Raw genomic sequence first — 16,833 nt, 5'->3', positions numbered from 1 at the left:
AGTAAGACTGTTTGGAACGGTATGTTAAACAGCAAGAGTTACTGATACACTGACTTTCCTCGCCATCAAGTTCTAATTGCCTCTCAATCTTAAAGAAATCTGCATATTTCTTCATGTAAATTACATAACTTACAATATGCCTTTTCGGGTGGCTTTCCTCGCTTTATCTATTTTCAGTCTTATACTTCTTGCCTTTTCCAACTAAAAATTTCTTTTCATGGTCGCTTTTCTTCATAAAATATTCTTCAATTTTTTAACTTTATCTACTTTTATTTCCATTAATTTTACTCTAGGTTTCCAAATCATTCTTTCAGGCCTCTCATCTTTCCAAATTTTCTTTATAGTTCTGTCTCTTCCAGACCCTTTTATCACATCAGATGCTCCAGCCCCAACAGCTTTCTATTTTCTTTTTTTTTTTTAGCTCTTTATTGGAATATAATTGCTTTACACTCTTGTACCAGCTTTTGAAGTACACTGTACCTTCTTTTCTATTTTTTTAAGATACAGTTAACAACAATAAACTGCATGTATTTAGAATGTACAATTTGGTATCCCAATCTCCCAATTCATTCCCCCCCAATCCTCCCCACTTTCCCCACTTGGTGTCCACATGTTTGTTCTCCACATCTGGGTCTCTATTTCTGCCTTGCAAACCGGTTGATTTGTACCATTTTTCTATAGTCTGCATATATGTGTTAATATACGATATTTGTTTTTCTCTTTCTGACTCACTTCCCTCTGTATGACAGTCTCTAGGTCCATCCATGTCTCTACAAATGTCCCAGCTTTTTACAGCTGAGTAAGATTCCATTGTATGTATGTACCACATCTTCTTTATCCATTCGTCTGTTGATGGACATTTAGGTTGCTTCCATGTCCTGGCTATCGTAAATAGTGCTGCAATGAACACTGGAGTGCATGTGTCTTTTTGAATTATGGCGTTCTCTGGGTATATGCCCAGTAGTGGGATTGCTGGGTCATATGGTAACTCTATTTCTAGCTTTCCAAGGAACCTCCATACTGTTCTCCATAGTGGCTATATCAATTTACATTCCCACCAACAGTGCAAGAGCGTTCCCTTTTCTCCACACCCTCTCCAGCATTTACTGTTTGTCAATTTTCTGATGATGCCCATTCTGACCGGTGTGAGGTGATACCTCATCGTAGTTTTGATTTGCATTTCTCTAGTAATGAGTGATGTGGAGCAGCTTTTCATGTGCCTCTTCGCCATCTGTATGTCTTTTTTGGAGAAATGCCTATTTAGGTCTTCTGCCCATTTTTTGATTGGGTTCTTTGTTTTTTTGATATAGAGCTGGATGAACTGTTTATATATTTTGGAGATTAATCCTTTGTCTGTTGATTTGTTTGCAAATATTTTCTCCCATTCTGAGGGTTGTCTTTTCGTCTTGCTTATAGTTTCCTTTGCTGTGCAGAAGCTTTCAAGTTTCATTAGGTCCTACTTATTTATTTTTGTTTTTATTTCCATTACTCTAGGGGGTGGATCAAAAAAGATCTTGAACAGCTGTCTATTCATTTTCAAGCAACCATGCCTTTGTTTCTGTCTTTCTCTATGAAAATTCAGTGAAAATGCAACTTCCTCCATGAAATCTCCCCTAAGCACCTCAGTCAGAATTTACTATTCCACATTTCTACCCCAAAAGTACTACGGGGAGCCCCAGTATCACGTGCTCCCTCGTGTCCCTGAGATTAGGGCAAGTGTGTGCCCCCTTCTAGCCACACAGTGAGTTCTCTAAGCTCAAGGACTGTATACTTTATATTCCCAGAGCACCTAATAAATGTCTGTCAAATAGCAAAAAGCTAAATGAACACCTGTGAAAGTAATTAACACAGATAAAAGAAAAAGAAAGAGTGGAGTTCTAATTATGATTATTTGCTTGGGAGCCCTTTAGGAGAAAGCAATTTCTCAAATTCTATGGTCATGAGGTACACACGTTCAGACCAGTAATAAGCAAAGAGAAGCACCTAAAAGACATTACCTATAATGGACATAACCTTTTCATAAAGGAAAACAAGTTTAGAAAAAATCCCAATAGTCAGCCAGTCTATGTTCTTCTTCAATATTTCAGAGAAAGTGGAATTCCTACCTTTGTATCATGAAGTACATCTTTCCCCCCAACCCAAGCTTTCCTCTGCAGTTTACAAAATTCCTGTCATCAATTATTTTTCTAATTATATTTTTTCTCTCTGTTGTAGTGAAAGTTCAAAGTACAAAAGCTTAAATGATGTCGATTGAAGTAGTAAAGGTTTTATTTTCCTGACCAATTTTAATTTTCCATTTATAATCATTGTACATGGTAGTAAAATTAAAATATTTCATATAAATATACTAGATATCATACACATATTTTGTTTTTGAAGGCAAGGAAGAAGAGAAAAAAGGGGGGGGAAGAGAAAGGGAAGAAATTTGTTAAACCAGTAGTGATAATAACTCACATTTCAGATCTTCATGTGACTAATGGAAGAGCAAGCCAGACACTAAGGAGCTGCTTCTGGGAGGAGTAACATATCGGGACAGTTTGAATCATTTCCATTATTGCTTTAAATAAGTTTATTATTTTATAAGCTCAACTAGTAAATTAAACACTATTTTAAGAAATTTTTTTTTCTTTTTAAGTAATGATATTATTAGAACTAATAGAATATGTAGTAGCAGTCAGGAAAGACAAAACAAGATGGAATCTGTGAACTAGAAACCTACCAATTATTTATATACATCCATGAGATCTAGTTGCAAAAGTGAATAAGGAATATATTACAATAATTAAGTTTCAAAAAGTCATAGGTGAGGCTATGACTTCCGGCCATCATAAAAAAAAAGCTGGTACCAGACTTATCCTTCTATGGTAAACAACTATTAAAATTTAAGAGGAAACTGTTTTCATGCATTAGCCAACAGACAGCAAAGAAGTATAAAGTGATTTTTTAAGTCCTGCCCATAATTTGAATGCCTGCCAGAACAAATCTCAACACCATTTAAAAGAAAACAACATAATCCAAACTCTCTAAACTGTAGAGCATACCATAAAAATTACTGAATGTGTGAAGAAACAGAAACAAAAATTTTAAACAGCAAATAGAAACATGTTCCAGATGTTAGAATTAGCTGACAAAAACTGTAAGGCAGTATATCAATTACCTATTTCAGAACAGCATATTATACTAATACTTAGTGGCTTAAAACAAGTTATTACCCTCACAGTTCTGTGCATCAGGAGTTTGGGAGCAGTTTAGCTAGAAAACTCTAGTTTGGGGTCTGTGATGGTTAGTTTTATGTGTCAACATGGTTGAGCCACAGTCCCCAGATATCTGTTCAAACATTATTCTAGATGTTTCTGTGAGGGTGTTTTTGGATGAGATTAATATTTAAGTTGCTGGACTCTGAGTACAGCAGACTGTGCTCCGTTATGTGGGTGGACCCCAATCTATCAGCTGAAGGCCTGAACAGAACAAAAGGGGTTCCCAGAGCAAGAGGGAATTCTGTCAGTAGACAGCCTTCAGATAAAAAGGTTTAATCCTTTTTATGATCTAGCCTTGGAAGTCATATGGCATCACATCTGCCATATTCTGCCATATTCTATTCCTTAGAAGCAAATCACTGAATCCAATCCATTTTCAAGAGGAAGGGAATTAAACTCCACCTTTTGGAGGGAAACATATCAAAGAATTAAAGGAAAAGATACACAAAATTGATAAACAGATGAGGAATCCCAGCAAAGCAATGGAAACTATTAAAAAAAAAAACCCAGAAATGCGAGATTTGCAAAATATCAATACATCTGAAATGAAAAATGCACTGGACAGGATTAAAAGCAGATTGGTGATGGCAGAAGAAAAAACTGTCAGTGAACATGAAGATAAGTGAACAGAAATTACCAACCTGAGGAATAAAAAGAAAAAAGATTGAAAAAAAATTTTAACAGAGTCCCGGCAACCTGTGCAACAATATCAAAAAGTCCAACACACATGTAGGATAAATAAAAGGAAAACTCCACAGAGGTACATCATACACAGTCAAACTGCTGAAAAACAAAGATAAATAGAATATCTTAAAAAACAACTGTAGAGGACACTCAAGAAAATACCAGCTTGTTTTCTATGGTTATACATATACTACCACATGACCCAGTTATTTCACTCACAGGTATTTATCCAAGATAAATGAAAACATATGTCTACACAAAGAATTGAACATGAATGTTGACAGCAAGTTTACTTACAACAGTCCCAAACTAGAAACGATCTAAATAGCCATCAATAAGAGAACAGATAAATAATCTGTGGTATGGTCATGTAACAGAATACTACTCACCAATAAAAAATAATAACAGTGATGAATCTCAAAATAATTATGCTGAGTGAAAAAAGCCAGCCACAAAATAATACATACTGTATGATCCTATTTATATGAAATTCAAAATAACCTATAGTGACAAAAAGCAGATCAGTGGTTGCCTGCGGTGGGAGGTGGTGTGGGGAGAGAACAATGGACTGCAAAGGGGCACAAGAAATCCTTTCAGGATGAAAGCTATGTTCTGTATCCTGATTGTGGTGTGTCTTATGGCTATATACAGTTGTCAAACTCATCAAATTTTGCATGGATAAAGCTTATTATATATAAATTATTCCTCAATAAAGCTGAATTAAAAAAATAACCAGAGGGGGAAAGATATATTACATACAAGATATATTACATACAATGATATGACCTCATATGAAAAAAGCAATGGAGGCCAAAAGATTACAGAATATCTTTATAAGCACTGAGAGAAAAAAACAAAACAAAAAACCAACAAAAAGCCCTCTTTCAACTCAGAATTATTTATCAATCAAAAATAGCCTTCAGAAATAAGGGTGAAATAGACATTTCATAAAACACTGAATTTGATGCTAGCAGACCTTAACTAGAAGAAATACTAAATGCAGTTCTTCAGACAAATGAGAGATGGACCCAGATGGAAATCTGAACCTTAAAAAAGGAAAGCAGAGCAGTGGATGGTAAATATGCAGGTAAATAGAAAAGACTGCTATTTGTGCTCCTCTTAATTTAAGTTTAAACTGACAATTTAAACCCCATTACATGTTTGGATGTATAGTGCATGTAGATGTAAAATACCTGACAAAATAGCACAAAGGCTGAGGGAGGCAAATGGTTCTTACATTTCACATGAAGTGATGCAATGTTAGCTCTACAGTGACTGTAATAAGTTACAGATGCATACTGTAATCCGTAGAGTAACTGCTAAAAAAAATACAGTTAACTATATCTAAAAGCCAATAAGGAAATTAAAATAGATACTAAAAAACAGTCGACTATTAAAAGAAATTAAGAAAGGAGGTACAGAGTAACAAACAAAGGGACAAACAGCAAGACGGTAGACTTAAACATACCCATATCAATAATTATATTTGAATGGATGAAATATTCCAATTAAAAAGCAGAGACAAACTATATAAATAGTAAGAATCAATTATATGCTGTCTACAAGAACTGCACTGCAAGTATAAACACATGCAGGGTGAAAATTAAAGGAAGGAAGCAGATATATCATGCAAACAGTAGCAAAAGAAAGATGGTGAGGCTATATTAATATCAAAGTAAACATCAAGTCAAAGGATGTAATCAGAGATAAAGAGAGACGTTCCATAAAGGTAGAAGGATCAAGAAGGTATAATGATGACAATTGTTTATGTACCTAATGACAGAACTTCAAAATGCATGAAGCAAAAACTGACAGAATTAAAGTGAAAAATAAACAAATTCACAATCATACTTGAAGAGTTTAACCACTTACTCTCAATAAAATAAATAACCACCCACTCTCAAAAGAATAAATATTCTATTCAACTGTAGCTGAAACATTCAGCAAGATACACTACATGCTGAATCATAAACTCTCAATATTTCTGCACACAGGTCTTTTGCCTCCTTAGGCAGGTTTATTCCTAGGTATTTTATTCTTTTTGTTGCAGTTGTAAATGGGAGTGTTTGCAGAAGCAGAGAACGGACTTGAGGACACGGTGTGGTGGGGGGCGAAGGGGAAGCTGGGATGAGTGAGAGAGTAGCATTGACATAGATACACTACCAAATGTAAAATAGATAGTGGGAAGCTGGTGCATAACACAGGGAGATCAACTTAAGGATGTGTGATGCCTTAGAGGGCTGGGATAGGGAGGGTGGAAGGGAGTCGTCGGAGGGAAGGGATATAGGGATACGTGTATAAATGCAGCTGATTCACTTTGGTGTACAGCAAAAACTGGCACAGTAGTGTAAAGCAATTATATTCCAATAAAGAGCTAAATAAAATTTTCAATAAAATTCAAAAATTGACATCCTACAGAGTAATTCCTAACTATAGTGGAATTAAATTAGAAATCAACAACAAGACATCTAGAAAACCCTCAAATATTTGGATACTAAACCACATACTTTTTTTTTTTCCAGCCTCGTCGCACGGCTTGTGGGATCTTAGCTCCCCAACCAGGGACTGAACCTGGGCCCTCAGCAGTGAGAGCATGGAGTCCTAAACACTGGACCCCCAGGAAATTCCCTAAACCACATGCTTCTAAATAACTCAAGAGTCAAAGAAAAAAAGAAAAAGGAAAATTTTTAAATATTTCTAACTGAACAGTAAAGAAAATATAACAAAATTTGTGGGATGAAACCAAAGCAGTGCTTAAAGAGAAATACAGCTTTACATGTTTATATCAAAAAAAGAATGGTTTAAGATCAACAGTCTGTCTAACGTCATAAAAAAAAGAGAACTAAACTCAAACTATAAGGGAGAAATAAGAAGAGATAAAAATCAATGAAATCCAAACAGAACATTTTTAACAAAGCATGAAGTTGGTTCCTTGAAAAGATTAATAACGTTGATAAATGTCTAGCAAGAATGATCAAGATCAACAGGGATAAAACACAAATTACCAATTTTAAGAACGAAAACTGAGCCATTACTATAGATCATATGGACAAAATAGAAAATAAGATGTGTGGATTTGTACTGTGTCAACTTCAGTGAAGCCGGAATTTCATTTCCCAGAATTCTTGTCATTACATAGTTCTGGGTTAGTGGGGACCACATTAGTCATTATAGATGAGATTTGAAAGGCAGAAGTGAAATCAACTTATTAGTTAGTTCAGGGCGTGAGGTACTGATGCATCTGCAGCTCGTGCATACTATCGCTTGTTTGTCGGCTTGCCTTGTCAGTGAGGGGCAGCCCCTGGGCATCCCACTCTTTCCAGCTCCTGTCAGATATCCTCCTTCAGCTTTTTTGACTCCTAAGCCAGGTGTACATTTAGTACTGTTATAAAGAGTGCCAACTTCTCCTAAAGGACACCCCAATGATTGAAGCTGTAACTCTTAGAGGCAATGAGAGCCCAATGTGGGTTCCAGTCTATCCTCTGAGTTCCAGCTTATACCCCACAGGTTACAGCTTGTTCTTGTTTCCACCACTTCATCTTCTCTTCCCAACTGCCCTCCCTACTGACTTCAGGCTCCTGAACCAGACATGAAATCAACAGCCTCACATAAACCGTTTGGTCAGCTTCCATGTTTGTATTAGGTCAAATCCCAATAAACCTGACAACCTAGAGGAAAGGGACAAATTTTTTGAAAAACCCAAACTACCAAAGTCTACTCAACAAAAAATAGATAACCTGACAGGATAACCCTATATCTAATTTATTTAATCAATGGAACAGAGAATTCAGAAATAGACCCACACATATGCAGCAAAATAATTTTCAACAAAGGTGCCAAAGTACTTTAATAGAAAAACAAAACTCCTTTGAACAAGTGATGCTAGAACAACTCAATACACATATGAAAAAAATGAAGCTCAACCCCTAATTGACACATATATAAAAAATTAATTCAATATGGATCACAGATCTAACTCTAATTTCTAAAAGAAAATATAGGAGAAAAGCTTTGACCCCTTGTGGTAAGCAAAGATTTCTTAAGACACAAAAAGCATTATCCATGAAAGAAAAACCTGACAAGAGGACTTAATCAAAATTAACACTTCTGCTTATCAAAAGATACCACAAAGGAAACTGAAAGGCAAACCACAAATTGAAAGAAAATATGGCATTTCACACTTACTAGAATGACTAAAATTAACATATTGGCAATACCAAATGTTGGCAAAAATGTGGAAGTACTGGAATTCTCATTCATTGATGGCAAGAGTATAAAATGGTACAACCACTTAGGAAAATGGTTTGAGTACTATAAAGTCAAACACATACCTGCCCTATGATCCACCTATTCCCTTATCAATGTTACCCAAAAGAATTGAAAACATTCATCTATAAAAAGATCTATACAAAAATATTCACAGCTTCATTCATAATAGCCAAAAACTAGAAATAACTCAAATGTCCATCAAAAAGAGAATAAACAGTCATTGTAAACATGCCACAAACAAACTACTGATACATGTAACCGCATGGATGAATTTCAGAAACATCATGTTGAGGGAAAGTAGCCAGACACACAAGAGTACATGTGTCATGATACCATTGATATAAAGTTTAATAATAGGTAAAACTAATCTATGGTGTTAAAAACCAGGAAGGTGAATGATTATTGGGGGTTTGAATTAACTGGCAGGGGCACAGAGAAACTTTCTGGGGTGATAGAAATGTCCCACATATTGAGCAGGGTATTGATTAAACAAGAGTATTCATTTGTCAAAACTCATCGAATTATACACTTGAGTTGTACATTTCACTGTATGTAAATTTTATCTCAATATAAAAAGAAAAAAATTCACTTATGAATATTTCAAAACTCATCAACAGAATGAAATTATATTTTTCAAAGCAGTATACTTTGAAAAAGATCCCAGGAGAACTTTATTTTTAATCACTTCAGTTTTTTTCATTATAAAAATGTTTTTAAATTTTCAAATTCTTATAATTTTACATTGTTTTCTGCAGTACAGGGACAAAAACTTATGTGGTTAATCACTTAAGTTTTAATGAAGACTCAAGTCTAAAAATAAAACTTAGATGTCCTACCAACTTATTAACAGAACCACTGCTCTGAATGTAAGAAATTTCAGCAGAGTACTGTGACCTCTGTTTCCATAAATAACAAATGGGTTTTGTGATGCTATAAACTTCTTTAAGCAGAATGCCAAGGGAATAAAGACTTACAGAAATAGAAAAGGTAACAGGCAGTAAAAGAAAGATCAAAATATAGTAAAAGGAAGGCATCATACCTGTTGGGAGAGGTATATATATCCTTTTTTCTAATCTCCTTCGCAATGCTTCATCAATGTCCCATGGGAAATTAGTAGCAGCCAATACCATAACCATTTTGGAAGGATCGTCATTCTCTAAAGCTCCTCCAACTCCTACATACAGTAAAGGGGAAAGAAGAGTGTTTTTCTTACAGTCCTTTATTCTTTCATTTAACTAACATTTTCCAGCATCAGCCACAGGCTTGCTGGTAGGCTCAATGACAAACACGATGCAGTCCTTCTGACCTCTGCATGGTGTCAAAACCACACGAATCAGTAGATAACTACTGTAGAAGTCTAACCCAATAATAAAAGCCAATTTTTTCTGTAATTTTTTTGTGTGTGTAGTTCCTCTGAAAAGAGGAGGCAAGGAAGATTATGCTGTTTTACTCCTTTCTTATTTTTTTAAATCATGAAGTCCCTCAAAAATTTATTTTAGTTGTTACTCTAATTTATTTGATTTTCTCTAGGAAAGAGAACAGAATGGGGTTCCACATTTATTCAACATACTAGCATGGAATCATAATTTTGAGAGACATTATACTGCAATAATTTTGTCCTTCAAACTTCTAAGTGACTCATAAAAAAGAAACAAGAAATTTAAGAATGAACCTAATAATCAGTCGCTACTGAAAACAACCATTTCTTTTTATACAAAACCAAATATATGTACACAGAACCTACTTTTTCAGAACTAAAGTTTGAGAATAAAAAACTTCAGGTTTACAGAATGGAAACTCTGGAAAATATACAGTAAACAAAAAAAAGTATATCAAAAATTCACAAACTTTATTGATAAGAGTTTCTAGCCTGGATAACAAAGTAGCAGATTTAAAGCAACCCAATTCAATATGGTATTTTCTTAATAAATTATTATTAAACTCCTATTTCAATCATTATTATAAAGAATCAAGCTGTCCAGCTAATAATCAACAATAGTCACGAATACCCAGCAATGATATTCAGCTACCAAATGTGTATTCAGTGATATTTTTAAATGTTTGATGTGTTTTCCTCCATACCCCTGCTTCCAAATACAACACAGTCACTCCTTTCTCTCATATTATACTCTAACAGAAATTAAAATGGTTAAGTCACTGAGGGAAGGAACTCCTAGTGTTACATTATTTTACGTATCTTGTAGTGCCTAGCACTGTATGCAACACACATTTTAAGTATTCATTTAGTATCCATAGTTGGTAAATACCCATAGCTATTTTAAAGCAACACACTCTGGAAACATATATATATTTTTTTAACACATTTTATGTTTTCTCATAATTTGCTTAAATAGCCTCCTGTTCAGCACACAACTACCAGAGTAATAGATCTCTAAAAACTGGCTCTTCCTCCAATGGCTCCCCAAAACCTTTTCTTCCCTGTCTGAATAACCTGTATCAATACGTCAAAGCCCAAGTTGGCTATTCCCTTCCATGACTCCCTTAGTGAGGGGGGTACCCCTCCTACTGTGTTTTCACTACACCCAGAGTTTAGTTCTACCACAGAACTCATAACGTATGGTAACTGTCTGTGAAAGTGCCTGCTTCTCAACTAGATCAGAGATTCTCAAACGTTTTGGTCCCAGAATCCTTTTTATATCCTTAAAGATTATTGAGCTCCAAAGAGATTTTGTGTGCATGGAGTATACCAATATTTATTATTAAAAATTAAAAATGAGACTTGAAAGACATGAGAGTGAAAAAGGTAAGTAACACCTTGATATTACCATGAGAATAGTTCAGCCTTTGCACACCTTTTAAAAGAGTCTTAAAGAACCCTGGGACCCTGGGCCACATTTCTAGAAGCTTTGCTCTAAATAGTAAGCTCCCTGAAGGCCACAACAGTCCTTTTCTTTGTAACCTCAGAACCTGAAGTGGTAGAAGTATGCGATAGATGCTTTTTGACTGCATGAACAAACGAAAAACTGCGTGGAGGAACGAATGATTACACATAAATTCAGGCTGCCTTCTGGTTCATTCACTGAGAATTTCCGAAGTCTACACAAAATTCAGAAAGGAACCAAAACAGTTTTGAGACAGTAATTAAATGTCAATTACCATCCATCTGAATGAGCAGCTCCGACTTGACTCTGCGACTTGCCTCATGTTCATCAGAGGTTCCTCTTCGACCGCAGATAGAATCTATCTCATCAATGAAGATCGTGGTGGGGGCATAAAATCTAGCCTATGTGAAAATATTTTAAAGACATCATTTAATGATTTCATAAAATGACCTGAATTTTTTAAAATGATGGTAAAAAAGAGCAGAAATTTCTCAATGCTTTTAATGCCACCATTTGGTAATCGACAGAGGTTAATCAATCATATCAGAAAAAGGAAAATTCTAAAAATAAAAGTTAAGTTATATGGTTGGTGAAGTCAGGTGACAGATACATGAGGGTTCATGGTGGTATTCTTTTTACTTTTGTGTTTGAAAATTTCCATAATACAAAAAGTTTCTAAAGATAAATCAATCTATCCTCAAATATGCATTCTTAAGTAACTACTGCAAACCCTTATGAAAAAGGAACAACTTGAACGATAGATCAATTTCTAATTGATTTTCAAAATATATGTTAAAAAATACCTCTGCTCAACCAGCTCATTAGAGATCCAGAAATATTAGTCAAACCACACACATTTCCAAAGTCTCTTCTACCTTCACTGGACGGGATGCCAAAGGGCCTTTACCTCAGAAAGGAAGGTACGTTGAAGACACATCAACCATTCCACAAAACCCACCACCCCATATCTTGTTAGTGTGTCAAGAACTATGAAACCACAACTACACTTTCCCTTTTTAAAAAAGATCCCTAGGTGAATGGGTCTAGATTATAGGGATACCATGTGCCTACACAAACAGAACTTCGAAATCCGAATATATTATCACTCACCATTTCAAACAACAGACGAACTAACTTCTCAGATTCCCCTCTATATTTAGAGGTGAGTGTGGAAGAGGAGACGTTGAAGAATGTTGTCCCACACTCAGTGGCGACAGCTTTAGCCAGCATGGTCTTACCAGTGCCTGGGGGCCCAACCATCAGCACACCCTGAAATCTCAAAAGATGTATTAAATGATTTATCCGATTAAAACACTTTCTTATAAAACATCATCAACTATTAATATACATGAAACTTTTCCCATCAAAAGATAAGCTCAACCGTCACAGGAAAATCACGGTGCATTTGGCACGAGTATCATTTTATAGACAGCAAAAACGAAAATGAAGAATGATTTCCCAAAATGTCTTAAATCAGAGGTACTAAGAGATGGGCTAACAAAGGGCCTAGACAACAAGGAATCTCCTGGTACATTTAGAAAGAACCCACCCAACTTTCCTGACCTGGCAGAAGACAAATATGTGTGGTCCTGAGCACCGCTTAGGAGTGACTGCTCTGTTTAAGCAATGAAAATAAGATGACCTTTTCTACCACGTGGAGCAGCATTATATATCCCTTGCCCTCCTAAGGAACAAAACCTATCTGCCATAACACACTTAAAATACATACTTTTAATTAGAAATATAGATCCACTTAAAATAAATTTATTTATTTATTTATTTATTTATTTATTTATTTATATTGGCTGCATTGGGTCTTTGTTGTTGCACACGGGCTTTCTCCAGTTGCAGCAAGTGGGGGCTACTCTTTGTCGCAGTGCACAGGCTTCTCATTGCAGTGGCTTCTCTTGTTGGGGAGCATGAGCTCTAGGTGCACAGGCTTCAGTAGTTGTGGCGCACAGGCTTAGCTGCTCTGCGGCACGTGGGATCTTCCCAGACCAGGGCTTGAACCCATGTCCCCTGTACTGGCAGGCAGATTCTTAACTACTGAGCCACCAGGGGAGCCCCTAAAGATCTATTTATCGTTAATAAGGTAGCTAAACTTTAGTGGCGATTCAAACATAAGCAAACTAGCTAGCATTTTATCAGGTTAACCGTGCTAGACAGCTAATAGTTTGCACAAAATAGTGTTAATAATGAAAAAGCCACTGAATATAACACACTAAAGTCTAAATTTTAGTTACTTCTCACCTTTGAAAACAAAAGTATTCTACAAAAATAAATCAATGAGGAGTAAAATTTATCCAAGAACACCAATCCTCTAGTCTTGAAGACTAATGGGCTTTTAAATACTTATTATTTTCTTCTAACACTTTTAATGAGAGTTCAGATATATACTTGACACTACATTTCTTTTGCATAATAGCTGGTGATCTTAAGATAAATTCTGAGCCATTTGTTAATAAGCTTTGGGGGAGGTAAACTTTGAAAACTATGTGCATATCAAAGTTTCAAAAACTCTAAATTCAGAAACTGTCCAAACCCTCTCCTAGCCATAGAATTCTGATACCCAGGACAACCAGGGATAACTAGGATTTGAAACAGTAGTTTCATAAGAAAAATTTTTGCTTTGCAAGAAGCCTTTAACTATACATGAGATTGATATTTTGAAAACTGTAAAGACAACTAATGGTATAGACACAGCTACAGAAAAGGTCCTATTTCTCTTTCCACTGTCCCCTCTCAATGCCCTCTCAGTTCCCGTAATGTCATTAATGTGGCCATGTCCAGTAGGAGATACTTTCCCGTATTAGCATCTGTGCACAGACACAGCTCATAGATACAGCACAGCATTTGTAAGTTCACCTCCTCATGACATTACTCCATCAATTGTCTCCTCTGTTTCCTGTATTTCCACCTATTGGCTCTGTTTATTTTAAAAATAAAATCCGCCACTTGACCCTACAAATCCTCTAGCCACTATCTCCCTCTCTCTTTCCCTTCCCAGCCAACTTTATTAGAGACACGGTTTATGCTCACTATTTCTTCTTCATGAGCTACAGTCTGACTTCTGTCTCTACTACTTCACTAAAAAATACCTACTTTACTAATCCAGTGGTAACTTTTCAACTCATAGCTTCTCTCCCTCTCTCTGACCTCTGATGCTGCTGATGCCTGGTGTTCAGTCCCTTCTCCCCAAAACCCCCTCTCCTAGGTTGGTTCTATGACACGGTCCTTTCCTGATGCATCTCCTACTCACAACCATCTTCAGCATCTTTCATGTCTCCTCTCCCCGCTGCCCTTTATATCCCCAAAGCAATTCTAAGTCTCTTGCTCTTTTAAAAAAAAAAACCTTTATAAAACTCCTTGAACAATTTCATCCGTACCCATATTATCACCTACCACTCATACCTCACAATTTTAATTTCAACTTAAACTCTGTCCTGAGCTCCAGACTGCTATTTCCAATTACCCACTGAGTTTTCACCTAAATATATTTTGTTTCTACTTAAACCTGCTCCTCTCCTCAATTTCCAATATCAGTTTGTTGTACCCTGTTTAATGAAGAACTTGGCTGGTCCTTTTCCCCAGTTCCTGGGAGGCAGACTGTAAATCTTTGGAATCTCCCGAGTGATAGGAATGTCTTTGTTGTTCATGTTGGGCCCTGAAATTTTAGGCTAATGAGGTGACTCATGGTGGGCCCTGATACAGATTATGCTAATGAGATGAGTCAGGATGGGGGCTAGTCTTGCCATGTGATTAGCAGGCTGGGGCTTTGAGCCATGTGATATTAAGCAGACTTCTGGGGACAGAAGGACTGGAGATTGAGACACATGGGCAGCAATTCAATCAATCATGACTATGCAATGAAACCCCAGTAAAAACTCTGGACACTGAGGCCTGAGTGAGCTTCCCTGCTGGCAGCACTGTATGTGCTGTCACACATCCATGCACTAGGAGGGTAGAGCATCCTGCTTCCAAGGGAAGAGGACAACAGAAGCTACACTTTCAGCATCCTCCCAGATCTCACCTTATGTATTTCTTCCTTTGGCTAGTTATGATTTGCCTCCTTTTGCTCTAACAAAAACTGTAAATGGAAGTATAATGTTTTCCTAAGCTCTGTGAGTCATTCTAGAGAATTATCAAACCTAGGGGTGCAGTGAGAACCCCCGAATTTACAGCCAGCTGTCAGAGTGAGGGTGACCTGCAGACCCCCAAATTGGTGGTTAGCATCTGAAGCGAGGGCAGTCTTGTGGAAAACTAACCTCAACCTGTAAAGTTTGGCCCAACGTTGGGTAGCTGCTATCAGAGTAACTGCATACCCCTTCAATTCAAGCCTGGAATCTGAGTCCTACAACACGTTCCTCTCCCTCCCCCCATAAACCATCAGTCATAATGTTATCACTTACACCTTTTAAACGTCTCTCACAAATCCATTCGTTTTTCATCGGCCAAATAACGAATGCCTTTGTACAGGTCCTCGTCTTTTGGCTAGAGTATTGCAACAGCCTCCTGATCAGATTCCTCATCTATATCCATCTATGCCCACCTCCAGTCCAGCCTCCACGCTGCTGCCAAGGTGATCTTCACATATCTGCAAATTACCCTCTTGCTAAAAGTTTACAGGGCTCGTCATGATATGTATGTTACACCTACCACTCCAGCTGTTTTAAAACCCCTTTAAATACCTATTTTATCAAGACCTTATTACTCCTTTTAAACATTGTTTTTAAGGTTATAATAAGGGGGGAATTTATGGTATATGTTCCCCAAATTAGGTAAATCTACAACAAACAGTCTATAGAAGTTTTTAAGTTGTGAAAGGCAATTAAAATACCATGGGTGTTCCAAGCACTGTGGAAAACACATAATTTCTCCTCCTCTCTACTTTGAGGCACATCAAACAAGGAGGGGTATTAAGAAGATAAAAGACCTTCCACGCTAAATCAGAAGGGCAAAGTGAGATCATGCTTCTATTTCTCTCTACCAGTCAGAATAAAGGAAGACTCTGCCCATGGCTAAGACCCAAAAAAGTTCCAGGTAGCAGGTGTTGGAAAGGTTTTTTAATATCCTAATATGAAAACACGGAACTTAGGAGGTACTAGTCCTGGGCAAGCCAGAAAGATATAAACATTCTGATTACAGCTGAGAATTATACCAAGCCTAGATGAAGTGGTCAAACTAATTAATTACTGAGCAATATGCCAGCTTTTAAAAAGATATTTATTTGATCAAACATTTATTCTGTGACTATGTACTATTACTATTTAATTTGCTTGTTAACTTTTTATTTACAAAGACAGACATCTAGAAAATTATTAAAACTCACCTCTAGCTCAGCACCCCTGAGGGAAGTGACTCTAAGGACTATTGTTCTAACACTCCAGGGCCCTCTCCCTCCAGGCAGAGGCTGCACATCTCAACTACAAATCCAAATGCAGGTATCTGAGGCATACACAAACCTCCCCCAACCTTCACAAACTGTGTTAATAAACACATAAAGAAACTACGATGCTGGCTTTCTTTATCATGCAAGCAGCATTTTTATACCTGTATTATTTTAATAAATTCTCACCTTCCAAGGCCTTCTAATCCCTTTGAAAAAGTCAGGCATCCACATAGGAAGAACAACAGCTTCTCTTAGCAACTTCTTAGCTTCTTCCAGATCTGCTATGTCATCCCTTTGAAAGAACAGCAGTTTCATGCTTATTCAGGGACACCTCTGATTTATGATCAACACTAATTCTTTTAATTTTTTTACTTATGCAATTATCCTTACA

At 36.5% G+C, this 16,833-nt stretch overlaps 1 protein-coding gene across 8 annotated transcripts in view; it reads right to left on the bottom strand.

Annotated features, from left to right (window-relative positions):
• KATNAL1 (katanin catalytic subunit A1 like 1) overlaps positions 1 to 16,833 on the bottom strand; it is a 79,213-nt gene that overhangs the window by 12,791 nt on the left and 49,589 nt on the right. For all 8 annotated transcript variants that reach the window (XM_057707470.1, XM_057707469.1, XM_057707468.1 and 5 more), the window contains exons 6-9: positions 16,629 to 16,734; positions 12,164 to 12,322; positions 11,328 to 11,454; positions 9,250 to 9,384 (exon numbers count right to left, since the gene is read on the bottom strand). In XM_057707470.1, the coding sequence (XP_057563453.1) occupies positions 9,250 to 9,384; positions 11,328 to 11,454; positions 12,164 to 12,322; positions 16,629 to 16,734 (527 nt within the window). The remainder of the gene's footprint in view (positions 1 to 9,249; positions 9,385 to 11,327; positions 11,455 to 12,163; positions 12,323 to 16,628; positions 16,735 to 16,833) is intronic.

Source organism: Hippopotamus amphibius, chromosome 14 (genome assembly GCF_030028045.1).
Source record: "Hippopotamus amphibius kiboko isolate mHipAmp2 chromosome 14, mHipAmp2.hap2, whole genome shotgun sequence".
NCBI lineage: Eukaryota > Metazoa > Chordata > Mammalia > Artiodactyla > Hippopotamidae > Hippopotamus > Hippopotamus amphibius.
This window is presented reverse-complemented; position numbering and strand designations above follow the sequence as displayed.